Source organism: Brachypodium distachyon, chromosome 1 (assembly GCF_000005505.3).
Source record: "Brachypodium distachyon strain Bd21 chromosome 1, Brachypodium_distachyon_v3.0, whole genome shotgun sequence".
In the NCBI taxonomy this organism is placed as follows: Eukaryota; Viridiplantae; Streptophyta; class Magnoliopsida; order Poales; family Poaceae; genus Brachypodium; species Brachypodium distachyon.
Window position 1 is genome coordinate 17,267,096 of NC_016131.3, and position 19,283 is coordinate 17,286,378.

The 19,283-nt window shown below is 45.1% G+C and overlaps 1 protein-coding gene and 1 long non-coding RNA gene across 2 annotated transcripts; one reads left to right on the forward strand and one right to left on the reverse strand.

Annotated features, from left to right (window-relative positions):
• Positions 1–3,065: 3,065 nt before the first annotated feature.
• Positions 3,066–4,185, forward strand: LOC106865928. Its single transcript, XR_001405681.2, has 3 exons — positions 3,066–3,140; positions 3,503–3,758; positions 3,840–4,185. It is a non-coding gene; the product is annotated as an uncharacterized LOC106865928 (long non-coding RNA).
• An 88-nt stretch (positions 4,186–4,273) lies between these two features.
• On the reverse strand, positions 4,274–7,592 carry LOC100827448 (probable LL-diaminopimelate aminotransferase, chloroplastic). Its single transcript, XM_010237290.3, has 9 exons — positions 7,290–7,592; positions 7,111–7,178; positions 6,895–7,011; positions 6,557–6,619; positions 5,881–5,985; positions 5,745–5,795; positions 5,204–5,524; positions 4,875–5,081; positions 4,274–4,768 (listed from the first exon to the last, which is right to left on the reverse strand). Exons 1-9 carry the CDS (start codon positions 7,438–7,440, stop codon positions 4,475–4,477), a joined length of 1,377 nt encoding a protein of 458 aa, XP_010235592.1. The 5' UTR covers positions 7,441–7,592; the 3' UTR covers positions 4,274–4,474.
• Between the last annotated feature and the right edge of the window lie 11,691 nt (positions 7,593–19,283).

Sequence of the window (19,283 nt, forward strand, 5' to 3'; positions counted from 1 at the left end):
AGAGGGGGAGGAGGTATCAAAATAATAGTAAATTGACGAGCGTTTATACATTCTGTCTATAAAAGAGGGGCAGGGTCTGGCTCCTTGAAGCCACACAACACACATATCGCAAGTAATTAAGGTAGCCAGATCGAAGGCACTACTATACAAGGAAGATTGCCTATCATGAGAGTCGTGTTCAGTGGCCAAGGTACAACCTTTTCTAATTACATCATACTCTTAGTGGGTTTTGAGCACTGATCCGTGTTCCGACTAGAAATTTGAAGGTAGAATTCAGCTTCTAGCTAGTAACTACGGGAGTACAAGGTATGGATTTTGATAGCGTAAGAGGAAGCTCAATTACCCTTCTGATCTCAGTTATTGTCGAATATTAGGTGAAGCACAAAAGTAACACAAGATTTGGAGATTCATAAACCTGTTACACAAAGTTGTAACGAAGCAAGAAAATTATCACATATGCTTCGAAATTTCAAATTTAAGAAGTAGACCAGGGTGGGAATTACATTATGTTGCCGGTTTAAATTGTAGAGGAAAAAAGGACAATAATATTGGATCGGAAGGACCAAAATTGTCATTGATGATTCCGAAGGATAAGAATTAATCCAACTCAAAAGTAGCTTTGTAATCAAACTCATAACTCTTGAAAATTTGAATACGAGACTAAGGCTTTTTGTTTGTAAAGCAGAAATTTCAAACTCGTAGGAATTTCAGAGGAAACAGTTCAACCTTCGCAAGAAGTGGAAGAAATGCTCGCGCGGTATGTATCCGGATATCTGTGTACCCTCCTGGTGTTAGTCTAGCCACACCTGCAAGCTGCCTACAAGGATCGTTTCTTCGACAAAAGCAAATTGCTTTAAAGGTTTGCAAGTACAGTACACTGTAAACTATAAAACCCCCATTTCCTTCTGATCACACACACATAGCACAAAACAACACTTCACTCCTCTTTCCGGCCCTCTCGAGCACACACCAGCAGCACTAGCCTCACCACAATTTGCAATGGACTTGACAGGGAGCAGGAAGGCCGAGCCATCATCCCAGCGTGCCATGGCGCTGGCGAGGGGCTTGATCTTAAAGTGGTTCGGCAAAGCGCCACGGTCCTCTGCTTGGTGGTGCTGCCACAACCCGGAGGACGCCATTGGGATCCTCTCGGCGGTAAAGGATCCGGCTGCCGCGCACATGCAAGTCGTCGGGCCGGTCCGCTGCAGCGCCCGGAGCATCATGGAGGTGACTCTACCGTGCCGCCCCGGTGCGTTCCTTCTCTCCTGCGGCCTCTGTCGCCACTGGATCGGCAGCGACGGCCCCGTCTACATCTACAAGTAAGCCATATATTGCACAATGATGCGTGGGTCCTATAGAATTGAAATGGTAATTAAGGTCTATTAATTGCATGCATTTCATGTTTTATGCTTGTGTGACAGAGGTGAGATGGGGTTCTGCAAGGAAGAGTGCAGGGACGAGTACATGGCCGAGGACCGGAACAGGGAAAGGGCGGAGACGCAGAAGCAAGATGCTACAACGAAGAAGACCCCATTGATGGATGACGGCTGCATCTTCTTCACCTGCACCGATAACCTCTGAGGCTCTGATGTGCAACTAGCTCTGCTTGTGCAGATTAAGTAGTGATGAAAGTAGCATTTGAGAGGTGTAATTAAGGACCGAGAAAGATTAAATGTTAATTTTCTCCATTTTATACGAGTTGGAACAAAGATAATATTCTTTTTTTTTCCATGGAACAGGAGTAGACAACGGGAAATTTTAATTGCCACATATTTTCGTCTCCATGGCTTCATGAAAGCAGTAAATGCACGCTTCAGATGGATCAGTGTTACTAGCCAGGGGATAAAACATGAATCACATAATGTTTCTATTAACTTACAAAAGACTTTCTTTACCCTAGATAACAATGTTTGGCCACTCGCTAGTATCTTCATTTATTTAGATAAACAAATAGACGAGAACAACTTCCCTTTCCTCGTATGTGCTCTCTCTAATAGCGAAATCATTCATTTCGCGAACTAGTTTCCTTTTATTCGTATCCGAAGGAGAACAATGCACATATACAGTACACATCTCAAGTTGACAACACCTACACACACAACTTAATTTTCCAAATTTCTAAAGAAAATGTGGCTATTGTTCGCGCGGTTCACCAGGGAGGATGCTACACTCTTTTTTTCACCCAGAACATGCGTTGATGCATGCGTGTGTTTCACACCCAACAAGAATTGTTGCTACCCTAAAAGGCAGCGTGTAAAGATGATGTTTTAGTGATAACACGATCTTATCCCTTGATTCACAAATCACATGTAACGAGGGACACGCATATGCATGCAGACAATAGACTGGAGAGATACTTAGTTGTTATACACACACAACGCACACGCATAACGTTTCCAATTAAACAACAGAAATTGTCACCTCTCCGGCAGAACAGCCACCAAAAGGTACTTTTGCAAATTCTGAAACAAAAACTGTTTGGCTTTGAGACAAAATCTGTTTTGCTCAGATACAAAGCTTTACAGCCAAACTCTCATAGCATAGTCCAAGCTTCAGATTAGCGTGATTGAAGGCACACACCATCTAGATTAAGCTTTACGTATACTGCATTTGCAAAACAAAAAATTGCAAAAAAATGCACATATCCAAATGCGTGGCTCAAAAGTAATTGTAAACTTGAGAAGATGGCTACTGAAAGGTGGAGCGCTTATGCGCCATGACAATCGCCAAGACCAAATGTGTTCACCAGGAGAGACTAAATTTTACCTGAAAAAAAAGGAGAAACAAAATTATTTTTATAAGATCTAGATGGAGAGTGAATAGTGTACGCAAATCATCTCCTTTTTTAGCCGCTCGATTTTGGTATGTCCGTCACTTATCTACGCGTGATGAACAAGCCGCCACGAGGTGTCGTGACGTGTAAATATTTTTGCCTGTTGTTCAAGTCATGTGAGTCGAGAGGGGCAAGGGGTATCGAAATAAAACTAAATTGACGATAGGGTTTTATTTGTACCGCCTATAAAAGGGGAGCCGACCTGGCTCCTGGAAACCGCACAACACACATATCAAAAGTAAGGCGGCGAGATCGAAGGTTTCTCTCTTCAAGAATATTGCCTTATCATGAGAGTCGTCGGGCAAAGGTGATATATTCTTCTCTAACATCCCAATCTTATTAATTAGATTTTGACAATTGGATATTTCAGAGTAGAAATCTGAAGGTAGAATTTAGTTTTAGATCCACGCCTAAGTGGCCATCGTTAGACAAAGAACAGATGTCTTTGCCGCCCCACAAGATCCTATATATCATAGATTTTGTTTAGTGGGTGCTTGGCTTGTTTATGGAACTTGGGTTACACTTACAGGCAGGGGAAGGAATCATCGATATTGGTATTAGATGTACTTCCCTTATAATAAATCTGAGATCATCTAAAAGTGGCCTTCTAAACCAACTCAAAACTCTTGAAATTTTTAATGCGAGACTAAGACCTTATCTGTGACGCAGGAATTTTCCAGGAATTTCAGAGGAAACAGTTCAATATCGGCAGGGAGCGGGAACAATGCTCGCGCTCTGTTGGGCTCCAGTCAGCTCTGATGCCCGAGGCAACATGGATCTGAAGTCGCAAGCGTCTCTTGTAAAAGCTGCAACCGTTTGCGTCTCACCGGAAGTCTTGTTCCGTGCCGCCGAGTTCCTGGTCCTGCCGAGTTCTTGCTCCCATGTAGCCTCACCACTGGATCGGAGGAGGCATTTATACCAACAAGTAAGCTTTCAGATTATCATGGGTCCATGAAATGGTAATTAAGGTCTATTGCAGGATTTTCATGTTTTGTTTTTGTGGCAGAGGTGAGGTAGGGTTCCAAAGGCGGGAGCGTACAGGGAGAGCTAGAAGCAAGGTGCGCCAATGGTGGGCGAGGATGGCGACGACCGACAGATGCACCAACTATCCGGCGATGCAACAAATAGGTGGTAGCTCTCCCTGAGCAAATGTAGCAGCAACAGCGGTAGTATTCGAAAGGTGCAATTAAGGAGCGAGAAAGATTTTAACCATTCCCGTTTTCAAATCCAGAGGTGGTGTACAAGAGGTGCCGGCCTGGGGGTTTAATTGTTGTTAGTTTTTCATTTTTCACAAGTTGAAATGATGAGAAAGAGAGGCAATATTGAGATCACGCCATCTCTTCTCGTGCATTTTAGAACCTGAGGCAAATTCCCAGGTGGTGTACTTTGTATTCACGCAAGAATTAATTGCAAAAGACTCAAGGGTCATGATTCCATCACTGCAGAGCTTTAAGCGAAAAAAAATCTGAATATTAAATAGTTTTGAATGGAGTTATATCTAGAGGAGCACAATTACATCCTAGCTTCTGTTCTAACATTCCCGGTAGCTCAAGGAGAAAATCTTATGTTCCAAATGCTGCTAGGTTCTTATTGACATGGGCTCCCCCACAGTGCGAGAGGATGCATAGGCGGAATCAATGCTCACTTGTATAGCTCCTTCAATCTTCTCGCGGCTTCAATAATGTTCTCCCTGTGGCCAAATGCGCTGATCCTCACAAAGCCTTCGCCGCCAGGCCCAAATCCACTGCCAGGAGTTGTAACCACATGTGCCTTCTCAAGGATCTCAGCAAAGACATCCCATGAATTACGGCCAGGGAAGTGCACCCACACATAAGGAGCATTCTTGGCACCATAGACATTATATCCAAGCGATGTAAATGTTTCAACAATGATATCAGTATTCTCCTTATAGAATCCAACAACATCTTGCATAGCCTGCATGGGAATAGCCGAACAGGGATGAAAAGAAAGTGCGAAAGAACAAAGGTTTTTTTTCTTTCGAGGAGGACAACATAAAGGTTTCAAAGCACTGAAACCCGACCTTCAGGCCCTCTGGAGAGAGGCAGCCTAAACCACCAGCTTGAGAAATGGTTGATGCCCCATTGAAAGAAGTACAGACTATGCGGTTGAAATCTTTAGCAACTGGATGCCCATCAGAGAAAAGGAGCTCCTTAGGGATCACAGTCCAACCCAGACGGACACCAGTGAATCCAGCGTATTTAGAGAAAGATGCAGTCTCAATGGCAACCTACACATCAATAGACCATAATGAGACATATTTATTTTGAAGTATTCCATGGAAATGATAAGTTAATTCTGAAAAACCTGGCACTAAACGTGCTGTGAAAAATCTTTAAATTTAGAGCCTACCTCCTTTGCTCCAGGGATTTCAAAGATGGATTTTGGGCTGTCATCTGATATGTACATGGCATAAGCAGAATCATAGACTATTATGGACCCATTGTTCTTCGCAAATTTGACTAATTGCGTTAGCTGCTCCCTAGATGCAGCAGCACCAGTAGGATTGTTGGGCGAACAAAAGAATATTATATCTGTCCGTGGGACACTTGACAGATCAGGGAAAAATCCATTTTCAGGACTGCATCTCATGTATTCAATATTACCATACTTCTGAACATCCTGCTGATATAGGTCAGTTTGCCCCATGATAACACTTGAATCAACATATGCCTGTTAACATGAAAAATAATATTAATTTTGCAGCAGACAGAAGCACGGTCAGTAGTACTAGTTTAATAATAGGATGTTTTGGTCAAGAAAAGAATAACAGCAGGATGGTAACAAAGACAACAAAGTATCATATCACCACAAACATCACTTAAATTGAGGAATAACGAATATCTAAAAGGAAAACAACTGAGAGTTAAAATCAACTGCAGAATTTTATTACGGGATATGATGGGTCTTGAACAGCAATCTTCACACTAGATCCAAAAAGGACCTGAAAATTTAAGCAGAAAAAATATAAATGATGATGCAACATGAACAGTAAACTTAAAGGAGGGAGAAAAACGTCCGCTCTGAACCTGTAGACGAGAAATGTCACACTTTGCACCATCAGAGACAAATATATCTGTTTCTTCAATACCACTATCAGCATAGTAGGTTGCAGCAATTGCTGCCCTTAGTTTCTGTACAAACAATCAGTGCACCATTTTATGACGATGAAAATAAACAGTTTAGAACAAAATATCCCAGGATAGCCCTAACATATGATTGAAAAGATAAACTTTAATAAGAGTATTTGGATGTGCCAGTAAAAGGAATGTAAGCATCAACTCATCAAGTGATTGTGATATTTTGATCTGTCGAGACAGAAAGCTAACAGCATGAAATTAACAATTCAAAACACATCAATTAAACAGAATGTGACGGGACTAGACCAATTTACAACATATGCTAAAATAATTACTCATAACTTTTAGCCATCTGATAGTGTCTACTGACGGATTGATAGTTAACTGCTACTTCCACTGTTAGTAAATAGATGGTGTTTTACATATGGGCACAGTCTCCGACATGCAACTTTGACCACTACTTTTCATAAGAATATGCGGGCATAAAATATAAATTGTGAAAAGGAAATGTTTTTCATGACTACACATACACTACATGTCAAAGTTAGAAAAGCTTGGCTGCACACTTTCTAGGAAGTCATCTATTTATGAATGGAGGTGGTAGTAAAGTGAGATGCTATAGTACCTTTTCACCTTGTTCAGCTCCATAACCGCTGTAGCCATCAACCGTGGATAAAGCGTGTGCTCTCTGCATTTATATATAACCACCAAAGAATTATACTGAATTGCAAAAGAGACATTATGCAATACAATATTCATACAGTTTTTCTTAGTTAACTCCTACAAAGATGAGTACTGTGTTGCATATCTAAGTGGTCATCCTTTACAAGGAAAATATAAACGAGTGCCATTCATCACATCTACAAACATGTTTTGACTAAATGAAATTATGCCATCCTCTTGTGATAACTATGATCTAAAGCAACAAAACTAGGGACTCTTGCTTTCCGACCGATGAGATACCTCTGCCATGGCATTTGTTATGACCTCCGGAATGGGCTCAGTAGTGTCACCAATCCCCAGGCTTATAATTTTAGCACCAGGATGCTTCAGCAGATGCGCTGTTCTTCTCCTAGCGATCTGATTGGCAGTTGACAGAGTTACCACAATCAAAACCGAAATTCTCCAACATAATAGCATCAGCAAAGAGAGAAGCAAATGACGGCAGCACAACAATACCTCGGGAAACAAATAGCCTGCCTGAAGCTTGGCTATGTTCGCATTCCGCGAAACCTTTGTCGTGTAAGCTTCACCACGAAAGCAGAACCTTTTAGTAAACTACCTAGTTCTATCAAACATGAGAGTAGATTGAAATTTGAAAGCATCAGAAGTCAAGTGTTGCAGGGAGAGGATAGTACCTGTATCGGCGGCCGGAGAGCTGCTGACGCAGCGGACACTGACGGTCACCCTCCTCGTTGGCCGGAGATGGCTGGACTTGGATGCCCTGGAAGCAGGGGCGGATCTACATGGCGTGCACCGGCAGACACCAAATTTCTGGAGGTTGACCATGGATGACAAAGTGCTCACACCGCCAGCGCCACTTACCAATGCCTAGAACGTGCCGAGGTTGAGCCGGAAATGGTGATGGCGGCGGCGCGGGGCTAGGGCACCGCGGCTCAGATTGTAATGGAGAGAGATGGGCCGTGGGCCTGCTGGAGATGGGCCGTTAGCTGCAAGCCTGCAAGAGGTTTAAAAGCATGTGCAATGTTGGGTAAAACCCATAGGCCATAGCTATTTATAGGACGGAGTCTTGCCCATGGTGCATACCGGGGCTAAGAAATATTTCTTGGGTCGACTCAATTACTTGCCTTGTAAGTTGATCTTTACCACATAAAATCAATTAATAGATTTGAAAAAACGAAACCAATTATTATTCACCTTGTTGTTATCGACAACAATTAGAGTAAGGGGTGCTAATGTTCGGTGGCACAAGTGCGAGTATAAAAGTAGGGCGTGTACACCGGCCTCATAGCGAAGGTCGCTGTACACTTAGACAAGTTGACACGTCGATATTTTTTGAATAGGTTCAGTCGATCCTGCGGGTACGACTTAATCCTATGTTAGGAAAGGCTTCGAGGAGTTTGTTAGCCAAGTGCTTGGGCCGAGCGAATTTTCCCAAGACACATTTAGCGAGAGATTCGTCGGGGTCGCCTCACACTTGGACCGAACGCGTCTTTCCAAGTATCGAGGTTATGATACCCTCGGAACTCTAACCCAACCCTTTCTCCTTCGAGCCCGTGCTAACTAAGGTTAGCTCGGAGCCTCGAAACTAGAATCACCTAGAAGGCTTCCTCGAGGCCGGTCGACTTTTAGTCGAAAGCGGAGCTCGAGAGCGAACCTTAGAGGGAGCACTCTAGCCCTGTCCCCTTGAGTTTATTCAAGTTGAGAGTGAATAATACATGCCCCCATGGGGGTATTTATAGCCTAGGGTCCATGACAAAAGACCATAGCCCCTTGAGGGAGGCAGAAAAGTGGGGGCAAAATGGTAAAAGTAGCTCCTTGGTCCATAGTTTTGGTGTGCACCATGTGGGGAAAGTGAGGGTTGGTCCATGATTCACCATGGACCAAAAGCCTCATCTCTACGCCTTTCTTGCCCCCTACTCTAACTCATTTCTCCCTTTGACCATGGCATGGGAGGCTTGACTCGTTGACTTGTGTTCCTTCGGCACGTAGGATTGACTACGCCACGTGGCCATCTTGACTCACGCTTGGAAAATGTTGACTTAATTGTTCGGCTCGGTTCATATAAGGGTTTTATTTTACTACAACAAACCTTATCATCTTATTAATTACCTTTTAATGATGTGTCAACTTAAAAAAAAAATGAAGTTACTAGCTTCTATTTTATCACATACAAATCCAACAATATAAATAGGCTTGTCTACTGAGTCTTGCCTTCCACATCACAAGTTATCAATCAAACTCTTGCCTATATATCTCAAGTTAACGATCCAAGTATTCACCATGTCTCACCCAGTGCAAAACCGAACCGAAAACATAATTTTTTTTAACCGAACCGAAACAAAATTGCGGTTTTTGAGGTTTTTCGGTTTCAGTTCTGGTTTTCAAAATGTGTAACCGTTTGCCATTCGGTTTTTTAGGTTAAAAACGAACGGTTTTCAGTTAAACCGAACAAAACCGAAACACTATAAACCATAAGGTGCAATAAGTAATAGTACATGTGACGAAGTACCCTAGTGGTCTTCACCCATCCACTTCGTAGATTTATTCCCATCTCGTGACTAAGTACTCGTTTATAGATCAAGAGCACTTGTACTGCCATGCACGCACAACTGCCCTGTTTTTTTTTTGTGATGTTGTACTGCAGTAACACCGTAACATTGAGTTTGGTTTTGGAATTCCAAGTTACGTGTTTGGTGGGTGATCACGCGGTGGGGTGAAATCCATGCGCGACGCGCATTCACGCGGCCCCACCTACTGCCTCCCACTCTCTCACTTTTCATGTCCCCCACCCACTCCTTGTACGCCTCCCTCTCTCTCACCTTTCACGTTTCCCACACCGCCTCCTCTCCCTTGTGCCACCGAAGCCATGCTCTCCTTGTGTCGCGTTGTCGCGGCCGCCCTCTCCTCTCGCCGCGCCACCGCGTTCGCACCATCTTCGCATCGCACCTTCCTCTACTCGCATCGTCGCTGTCCTACACCGAGATCTCTGGGAGCGACCGCCGTGCTGCCAGAGGGACACAAGATCCATGCCGTTGGGGCTTCCCTATGGTCTAGATCTGGACCAGATCCGATGGATCAGCCGTGGGCGCCTGTCGTAGCACGGGGCCTTGACACCGGGGATGCGTGAGCACCCCCTTTTTGGTTCGGCAGTGGGCGACGGGGATCGCTCCAGCGATCGCCGGCGGGGCCAATGAGAGGCGTGCCAATACACAATGAACACGAACGCGCGTTTTACCCAGGTTCGGGCCACCCGGAGGTGTAAAACCCTACGTACTTCTTGTCTGAGCTTGTATTGACAGAAGAACAAGTGCTCACAGGTTGCCGGGGGGAGCCCCCGAGTGCTCTCTTTTCGGCTAAGTGTTCTATGCTACTTCAGGCTACTGCTAGTGTTGCACTACGGGTTGGACTAGCGAATGAACAACCCCTTTGACCGTTGGCGGGGGTCCTCCTTTTATAGCCAAGGGGATACCACAGGTGCCACGGTGCATGGTTTACAAGTGGCGAGCAGGGAGCTCGGGCAGCTCCTCATCAGTGCGCTGGCATATATGCAAGGATACTAGCCCTGTAGCTAGGGGTCTAAAGGCCATAAAACTACTCCCGGGCAGCCACTGTTTGCTTGACTTGATGGGGAATCCCCTTTCTGTCGGTTCATTAAATGCGCCGTGCGCCTCACTCCTTGTCCTGACGAACCCTGCGCACAGGGTGCCTGCCGCGCGCCTCACTCCTTGTCCTGACGAACCCTGCGCACAGGGTGCCTGCCGCGCGCCCACGTGGCGTTGCTGTTCTGCTCGCTCGGTCCCGCTCTCGCGACAGGAACCTGCGCCCGGGATCGCCCCTCCCGGCAAGTAGCTTCTCGGGAGGCGCCCAGGCGGGAACTCTCCCCCGAAGCCCCGCTAGCCTTGACGGGCTGGTAGCTTGCCGGGCAGCTTGTACCTTGCCGCCCGGGGTGTTGTCGTCGCACGGTGCTTCGACACCGGGGGCGTGCGGCCACGGCCCCCTTTTAGGTTCGGCAGGGGCGTTGGGGTTCGCCCCGGCGATCGCCAGCTCGGCCGATGGGCCCTGCGGGGCCGACGAAATGATGCACTAGAGGTGCGCGCTAATCAAAGAACACATGCACGCACGTTTTTACCCAGGTTTGGGCCACCAGGAGGTGTAAAACCCTACGTCCTGCTTGTCTGAGTGGTATTGATTGCAGGTCAAGTGTTTACAGGTTGCCGGGTGAGTTCCCGTGTACTCTCTCCCTTTGGCTAAGTATTCCTTACTATTCTCTGCTAATGCTAGAGGCTAACTGCGGGCTGATCGAACGAACGAACCCCCTGACCGTTGGCGAGGGTCCTCTTTCTATACTCAAGGGGATGCCACAGGTGCCACGGTGCATGGGCTACAAATGTCGAGCGGAGAGGCATACAGTTCTCCCTCGGTGAGCTGGTGGTGCGCATGGATGTAACATCCCATAATTTTCCAATTCTGTAATGTTAAATAAAATAATTATTTTAATGAAAATATTGGCTTTGGAAATATTTTGGTTGTGAATTTCTGAAGGATTTGAAATTTTTAAGACTTATTTAAATATTTCCACACCATGTTTGAATATTTAACAAAAGAGTGGATTAATATGACTATCCAAATTATACAACATGGTTGGGAACATTTATGTAAGTTCAAAGTTATTCTATTTTGGACCCATATGCATCTTATGATTTCCACCGAATTATTCTTTGCGTCTAAATAAATCCTATGTTCTTTTTGAAGGATTTAGTAGCACACTAAGTTTCCAATTTGGATGCCATGACCATTTGAGAGCATCGTTGGAATATTTAAATCGATTAGAAATGTTCTCCAACATTTATCTAAATGATAAAGAGAGTGAATAATATGACTTTCCTAGTTATAAGGTTGGAAACATATATAATGATTCACCTATGTTTTTCTCGATATTTATTTTGTCGTGTTCATTTTGTTTCCGAGAGGAAACTATCAAATATTCGAGAAGAGAATAACTTGACATCCTCGTGTGCAAATGTTATTCCAACATTTATTCCGTCGTTGAAAGTAGGATAACGTGACTTCCCATATATATATATATATATATATATATATATATATATATATATATATATATATAGTTAGAAACATCTGCAATGTTTACATGGTTTGTGATTTGGTGTTATAAAGCTATTTGGGAATTTTGTGAACCATGTAATTAATATGAGATTTTATTTGGAGTTCAACCCAATGGGGTATTTAGCTAAGGAAGGGTTTTAGTGCAAAGTATGCCAACCCAATATTTTATTGGAGTTTAAACTAATTTATGAAACAAAGGTTTCATAATATATTTCAAAACCTATTTTATGTATTACTTATAAAACCCTAATGACATTTATATAAACAAAAGTATTTTTACTTATTTTGAAAGGATTCAAGTCCCAAAAGTTCACACTTTGGAGGATTTGAATTTACAAATTTACTGGAGTTTATTTGGACTTATTTGGAGTTAGGAATTAAAAGTTATTAATAAAAACAGAAATGAAAAGAAAGAAAAGGAAAAAAAAAAGAGAATGGACCGACCCAACTGGGCCGGCCCATCTCCACCGAGCGCCCCAGCCAGCGAGCACGAGCTCGTGCTGTCTTCCTCCTGTGCATGTAAGGAATCCATTCTTTCTATATTTTGTTCTTCGATTTCTTTCCTTCCCGCACGTCTCTCTTTAAAAGGAAACCATCCCATCAATCCTCACCATTCCGGGAACCCATTCAGGAAACCAATTTGAAGTTTCCTCTCATAATCGCAGTTTCCAAAAGAGACGCCCCGAATGCCGGCCGTCGACATCCCGCGCCCGTTCTCCCTCCTCAGCCACTATAAAAGGATTCCACGCGCGTCAGTTTGAGCCTTTGCCTCTCCTCTCCCACTCCCATGTGGAAAGTTGCCCTCAAAACCTCTGTACAGCCGACTACGTCGATGTCTTCCTCCGCCGGTCACCGCCACCATTGTTGCCGGTGAGATCACTCCGAACCTCCGTTCTTCGATTTCTTTCACCGGTAGACTCATGTGACCCTTACCTACCTTTGTGACAAGGTTTTGTGACCTCTTGATGCCGTTGGCCGTGCCGTCCCCGAACCCATGCCGAAGCCGCGTCTGGAGCTCCGCCCGTCGCCATCCGGAGATTCTACGACCGCGCAAGCCGCGTCACGGTGTCCGCCTCGGCGTCTTCCACGGCCCGACCGAACCCTACGTTGACATCATCGCCGTCCTCCTTCAACTACGGCGAACTCCGTGTCTTTTCCGGTGAGCAACTTTTCAGCCGCAGCAGTTTTGATTAGCCATGTTTAGAAGCCCATATATTTTGATCCGTGTATTATTTTCGGCCGAATCTTTCTGTTGTAGTCAGAGCACGTCCACCTCTGTAGACCAGACCAGATTTTATACCCCGTCTCCATGATCTTCAGTATGGCATCTTCGTTGGAAATTGCTATTCACAGTATGCTGTTTCTGGATTAGCCAATTTTTGAAATTAATATAAATTGTTCCATTGATCTGTTTGGTTCCAAGCCTTCTATAGATCATCAATTAGATCATGTTCTACACATTAGTGTACTTCTTGCACAACTTAGGATTCATCTACAGAGGTGCATCTTCAATCAAAAGTCGTATATGTTAACACTGTCACATCAGATAGCTATCTTCCGGAGCCTATATCTTTTGATCCATTACTTTAAATTAGATGATTCTTTCTGTCATGTCAAGATCAAATCCAAATCTACATCCTAGACCTATTTAAACACCTTTACAAGTTCATCCACACTAGTTCATCGTCATTGCAAAATAGTACCTTCAGCAGTTTCGCACACTTGGCCAATTCTAAGCCTTTAGTTACAGAAACTTTGTTATAAATTAGCCTATTTTGTAAGCCTGTATCTTTTGACTCACACCTCCTATTTAGGTCAAACCACTGTCTTTTGAAAGCATGTCAGATCTAGTTTAATTTATCCCATTGGCCCTCTGTCTTTTGAAGCAATTAGCACCAGAACATTTTCAGTAGAAGTTAGTATCTTTGATCTGTCAGAATCAGACTAGCCAGCTTTGCAAGCCAGTAGCTATTTCTATGTGGACCCTTTTGGGATGATACTTGTTGGGTTATCAAGTGCAATCTTAATACTATACAGTAGTATACTTTTCATCCCATGTTCTGCCATTTAGCAACATTTGACAAACAGCCAAAGTATCTAAGTTATAACAGTTACTATAGACTTAAATTCCAGACTTGGCCACACTAGTCCATGCCCAACCAAACTTTGTATGTGTTAACACTGTTTTATTGATTAGCAATGTTCCAAAGCACATACATGTTGATCCATATTTTCAAACCAGTTCATTCTTTCTGTTGTGACAAGAGTACACTAAACTCTAATTTCTGAACCACTTTGTGCACCTTTTTAAGTTCACCTACCATAGGCCATGTTCACTAGAAAATTGTATCTGTTAACAGCCAATGGCAACACTGTTTCCACTCCGATAGAACCCAAGCTTGTTCCTACCTCTTAGATCTATGCCTAGGACAACCTAACAGTAGTTAGGTACTATTTAATTTGAACTTTGTATATTGCTTTGGTTCTTTATTTGGAGTTATGATTTGGAGTTGTCGAATGGTTATTTATTATTGCTTTTCGTTCTTCGCGATAGATTATACGGAGTACGGTAACTGTGAGTATCGAAAAGAAGAAAAACACAAAGACACTAACCAGGCAAGTTCACTTTGATCATTTACCCATTATTTTATTGTGCACTAGATTTTATTAGTTGCATTGTCAGGATTATTATTGTATCTATGCTAGCTATGATCTGTCCTATTAGTATAGGATACCTTTGCATGACTTCACCACCAATTGCCATCGTAGTAGTAAAATGCTATGCTTTGATAATATACGAGGGTGGTATTATTACAATGTGATACTATTGAAATTACAATATGATTTTCCTAGTGTATGGCAAAACAAGTAATTCAATGAACCGTTCTGGGTGGGCTGGTTCGAGTTTTCGGATGTCGTGACGCTAGGTCCATTTCTATGGGGCCCGCTGAGTCGTCTCTCCGTGTGATTCGGGAGCGTCCATGGTCGTCTCCCCGTGCGATTCGGGGAGCGCCTGCGTCACAATGTGGGATGCCACCCGAGGTAACCAGAGACTGGACTAGTTTCCTGTTTAGTAGCTTCCAGTACAACCACATGGTATTATGGGCTCTGCCAGGATGGATGTAAGAAATATGAACCCGGATCCGAGGTGACATCGGTATGTAGCAGTGTAGGTTGAAATGCGTCCCTCAGGTGGTTTGGGGGAATATGTTCTGAAAATTCCTGTAATCGATGCCGTTGCTACTCTACCCTGAGGACAGCAAGGGATTAACACGTCGATTTCTTGTGGGTAAAGTGTACCACCTCTCGAAAGTGTCAAACTAAGTACTTAGCCGTGTCCCCGGTTACGGACAATTATGAGCAACTAGATATTAGGGCTGTAAGGAAGGTCTCACTCATTCCAATTTCCTAATAAAATGAATGGTTTGAACTGGGTAGGAGCATTGATGTTTCTACTCAATGTGCTTAGGTTAATAGGAGCATGGGTGTTTCTACCCCGTGTCCAATAGAATTCAAAACTATTTTGGTTAAAAATGATAGGATTAAACATTGACGCTTTTATGCAAATAGCCAAAACTCCACCTTGCTAAATACTGCATGTACTTGATAGGATCTGTTATAACCCTTTGGTGAACTTGCCAATACATTCAATGTATTGACCCCCTAGTGGCTGCAACGTTTAAATGTTGCAGGTGAACCAGGTGAAGAGTGAGGTACGAATTGTTAGGGTTGCGAGTTTACATTCCAACATGTTTCGACTGTGGAGTTGTTATGGGACTCCTGTATCTTCTGCCTTCCGCTGCAAGAGTGAGGTACGAATTTTATTTTCTTTTGAGATAACCCATGAGGTTATGCAATATGTAAGTTACTACTAAATTCTGGATCAATGCGATGTAATATACTTTTGACCTTTGTATCTTGATATTACATCTTAAAACTGTGTGTGCTAGCGAGTCAATCCAGGGACTAGCACAGTAAGCATAGAGATCGAACCCTTTGTAAGGGGGAGGATCGCTTCAATGGACGCCACCTCCGCCGCTAGGGGTCTAAAACCCTAGAGTAGGATTGGACAGCCACTGTTCAGTTGACTTGGACGGGTAACACCCCTCCTGTCGGCTCATTTAATGAGCCGTGCGCCTTACTTCTTGCCCCGGTGGGGCCACGCCTTCGGTAGAGGTTGCTGTCCACCACGGCGTACATCTTGGCTTGCCGGGCCACGCGCTCCGCGGCAACGTCATCTTCCGGGAGGGCTTCTCCCTTCAGGTAGCGGGCGATATCCACTGCCCAAGGCGGGGTCTCCCTGCCAACGCATGCCACTGCGTCGACGGCATGGACCTCCGCCACTGCGAGGTTTCCTTCGGTTGCCGGGGGGGCTTCTCCGGCAGTCGGCTTGGGGGTGACTGAGGGCGCAGTCTGCCTATGCCAGAACACCCCCGCCAGAACCTTCCGGCGCTCCGCTGCCAACTTGGATAGCTCGTCAGCCGCGAAGTTATCCTTCCGCTTGACGTGCTCAAATCGCAAGCTCTTGAACTTGCGTTCTAGCTTGCGGACTTCATCCACGTACGCTGCCATCTGCGGGTAGTCGTAGTTCTTGTTGACCTGGTTGATCACGAGTTGGAAGTCCCCGCGAATGACCAGGCACTTGGTATCCAGAGCGATTGCCGCCCGCAACTCGGCGAGCAGCCCTTCATACTCTGCCGTGTTGTTAGTGGAGTTGGGGAAATCGAGTTGGATGGCAAACCTCAATTGATCTCCTGTCAGCGACTCGATGACGACCCCGGCGCCGGCTCCCTGGAGGTTGAACGCGCCGTCGAAGTACAGGATCCAGTGGGCTTCGTCCAGCTTGCCCGGCAAGCTGGTCTCCGGCTCCTCCTCTTCTTCAGCAAGGAAAAAAAACAGAATTTTAGGCAGAAATAGCGCACGTAACCGCCGCGGCAATGCACGCCCCGACGTACGGCGCACCTCAGGCCCGGAGACGGTCGACAGCGGTGTGACACCTCGTGCTGCCCGTCGACCGCGGCCACCGACTACAGAGTGGCCACCGACAACACAACGGCCGGGAAGACCGAAACAGAGCAAAATAAAGGCTGATTTTTTCTACCAACTAAGGTACAGTACGTCGGCACACCTCAGGCCCGGAGATGGTCGACGGCGCCGTGGCAACTAGTGCCGCCCATCGACCATCTCCACCGCGGCAATCCACGCAAGAGTGGGCAACGATAGACAAAAAGAAAGCATCTTTTTTTACATTATACTAGCACAGGGAGGAAAAGAGGAAGTACGAGGAAGAAGAGAAGCAACTCAGGGATGAAGAAAAGAAGATAGAAAGGGAGCGGATTTACCGTAGTTCAGCTGTCCTGCCGCCGGTGTGGATGAGCTCGATCGGCGCCGTACTGCCGCGAAGCTTGTACCGTAGAGGTGGACAGCGAAGAAACTGGTAACCTGCCGAGGTTACGAAGCTAGGGTTTTGGGGTGTCTAGAGCGCTAGCTTGGGGGCGGCGGCGACCCGAATAGCCGGGGTTTTTGTAGATGAATGCCGAGAGGGGGTGAGGAGAAGAAAAAGGTGAAGCTCTCTCTCTCCCTTCCTTTCTCTCTCTCGGAGGCGGGAGAGGCAGAGACAGAGTGGTGGCTGGCCCTCCCTGCTAGTGAGTGAGATACGTTAACCCGAGCAACCTTGATACAAACTCTAATTAACCCGCTGTGTAGATTATTGCAGGTGAAGCGTAGAAAGGATAATTTTACGAGGGGCGCACGCTCTAATTCACCATCTCTGCAATTCTTTTTGGCATTTGTTTAGCAAAACCAGAATGTTTCTTGTGTTACAAAAATGTGTATATCTGACTTGACTCCTTTTTTTTTCAACAATAGAATAGACCGTTCCATCGATTTTTACCGGAGAAACCGCCAACGGTTATTACATTACCGAGTTCAAAGCAAAATAAAAACTACGTTTCACAATTCTTGTTGAAATAATACATATATCTAGACGCTTTTATGAATAGATACATCCATTTTTGAGAAAATTTTAGACAAGAATTATAAAACGGAGGGAGTACAAGCAATCAAGTTCTAGAATAATAATGGGTTACAAAAAACAGATGAAATTCTAACCGATCACTCAGCATGCAATTCTCTTGATCGTCGGCGCCCAACCATGATTTTTTTTTTTTGAGAATAGAGGATATACCTCCGGCTTCATTAAAGGAAACCACGAGTGTCTTACATAAATATCCCAATAAAACAGTGCTGCAAATACTCCTGGAGACAACAGACAACTCAGCATTCTAACAGAACAGCTGCAGTGTCTTTGCTCCAACCAAGAACAGCTCCCTAATGAAGCAAATTCAAACTACTACAACCTCAGACTACAGCTAAGATACCAGAGAGAGCTGAGGCGTGAATCCACTGCACGGCATCTCCTATCGCCGCCCGAAAGCTTTATGTTGTCATATGAAGCGACACCGGAGCCCAGCCCAACGAGCGATGGAAGACTTCAACCGAGACTCGCCACAACTGCCGCGAGCTGCCATGAAGCACCTCCTTCAAATCGTCTTTCTGCAGACCAGCCCAGTAATCAATGGTTGAGCAAATTACAGACATGACAGCAGACGGATCATTCGGCCATTTGTTCCGAAAACAAGCATTCATGAGCCTCTGGTCTCCCTCCTCTAGTCGTTTTTCTTTACGAACCTCATGAGAGGGCGACAAGATCGGGGCCGCTGCCTCGTATGCGAGCCTAACCAAATCCACGCAGGCTGAGAGTTGGTCCAGCCGACCGAACTCGCCACCCACGTAACACAACACCTCCACCCCAACCCCGCTAAATCATGACCCCACTTCCTAAGTCGCTCTTTCTGCAGAATCGCTCACGAGTCAAGATGATTGCACAACTTAAAGATCACATCAGCAGGACCAGAAGGAAAAAGTTCACTATGGGCAACTCCAGCCACGCGACCCATTTGGGGCGGATCGGTCCGTTCGGACCGAGGCAGACAGAACGCACCCCCAGCGGGGCAACTCATTCGGCCACTATCAGCTTTTGGTCCACCGTGACCTATTTCTGACCCAAATTTGGTCCAAGTTTGGGTCGGGGCGGACATCATCTTTGTACCGCATTTGTCCTTCCTTTGCTTCTTTATCCTCCGCCGTTCCGCATGTCTATGACCAATAAAACGGACCAAATAAGTGGATGTATTGGGAGCACTAGCAGACCCAAACGTATGGAGCCGGACAACTGCCCTAGATTTGGGTCGCGTGGCTGGAGTTGCCCTAAAAGGCTGAGAAAAAGAATATGAAGTTTAAAACATGTCTTCATTGCTATCAGGTGGGCCGAGAGATCAAAAGCACAAACAATGACTTGCCGGAGCAGTCTTGCAAGCCATACAAAAATGACATGCTGCTTATCAATTGTCCATCCCCTCCTGAGCAAGTTGCCTCTGGCCAGGATTTTTTTCTAAGCATGAAGCATAAGAAAATTCTGATCTTCAAAGAGATTTTCAATTTCCACATTTTCCTGAAATGCAACAGGCCACACTCCTGACCCG

Excerpts from the sequence above, each read along its gene's own strand:
- LOC100827448 (XM_010237290.3), bottom strand. The coding sequence starts at position 7,440 with ATGGTCAACCTCCAGAAATTTGGTGTCTGCCGGTGCACGCCATGTAGA. Across the intron at positions 7,179-7,289 it reads CTCTCCGGCCGCCGATACAG|CTTACACGACAAAGGTTTCG; the intron begins GTACTATCCTCT and ends TTCGTGGTGAAG. Across the intron at positions 5,082-5,203 it reads AAATCCCTGGAGCAAAGGAG|GTTGCCATTGAGACTGCATC; the intron begins GTAGGCTCTAAA and ends ATTGATGTGTAG.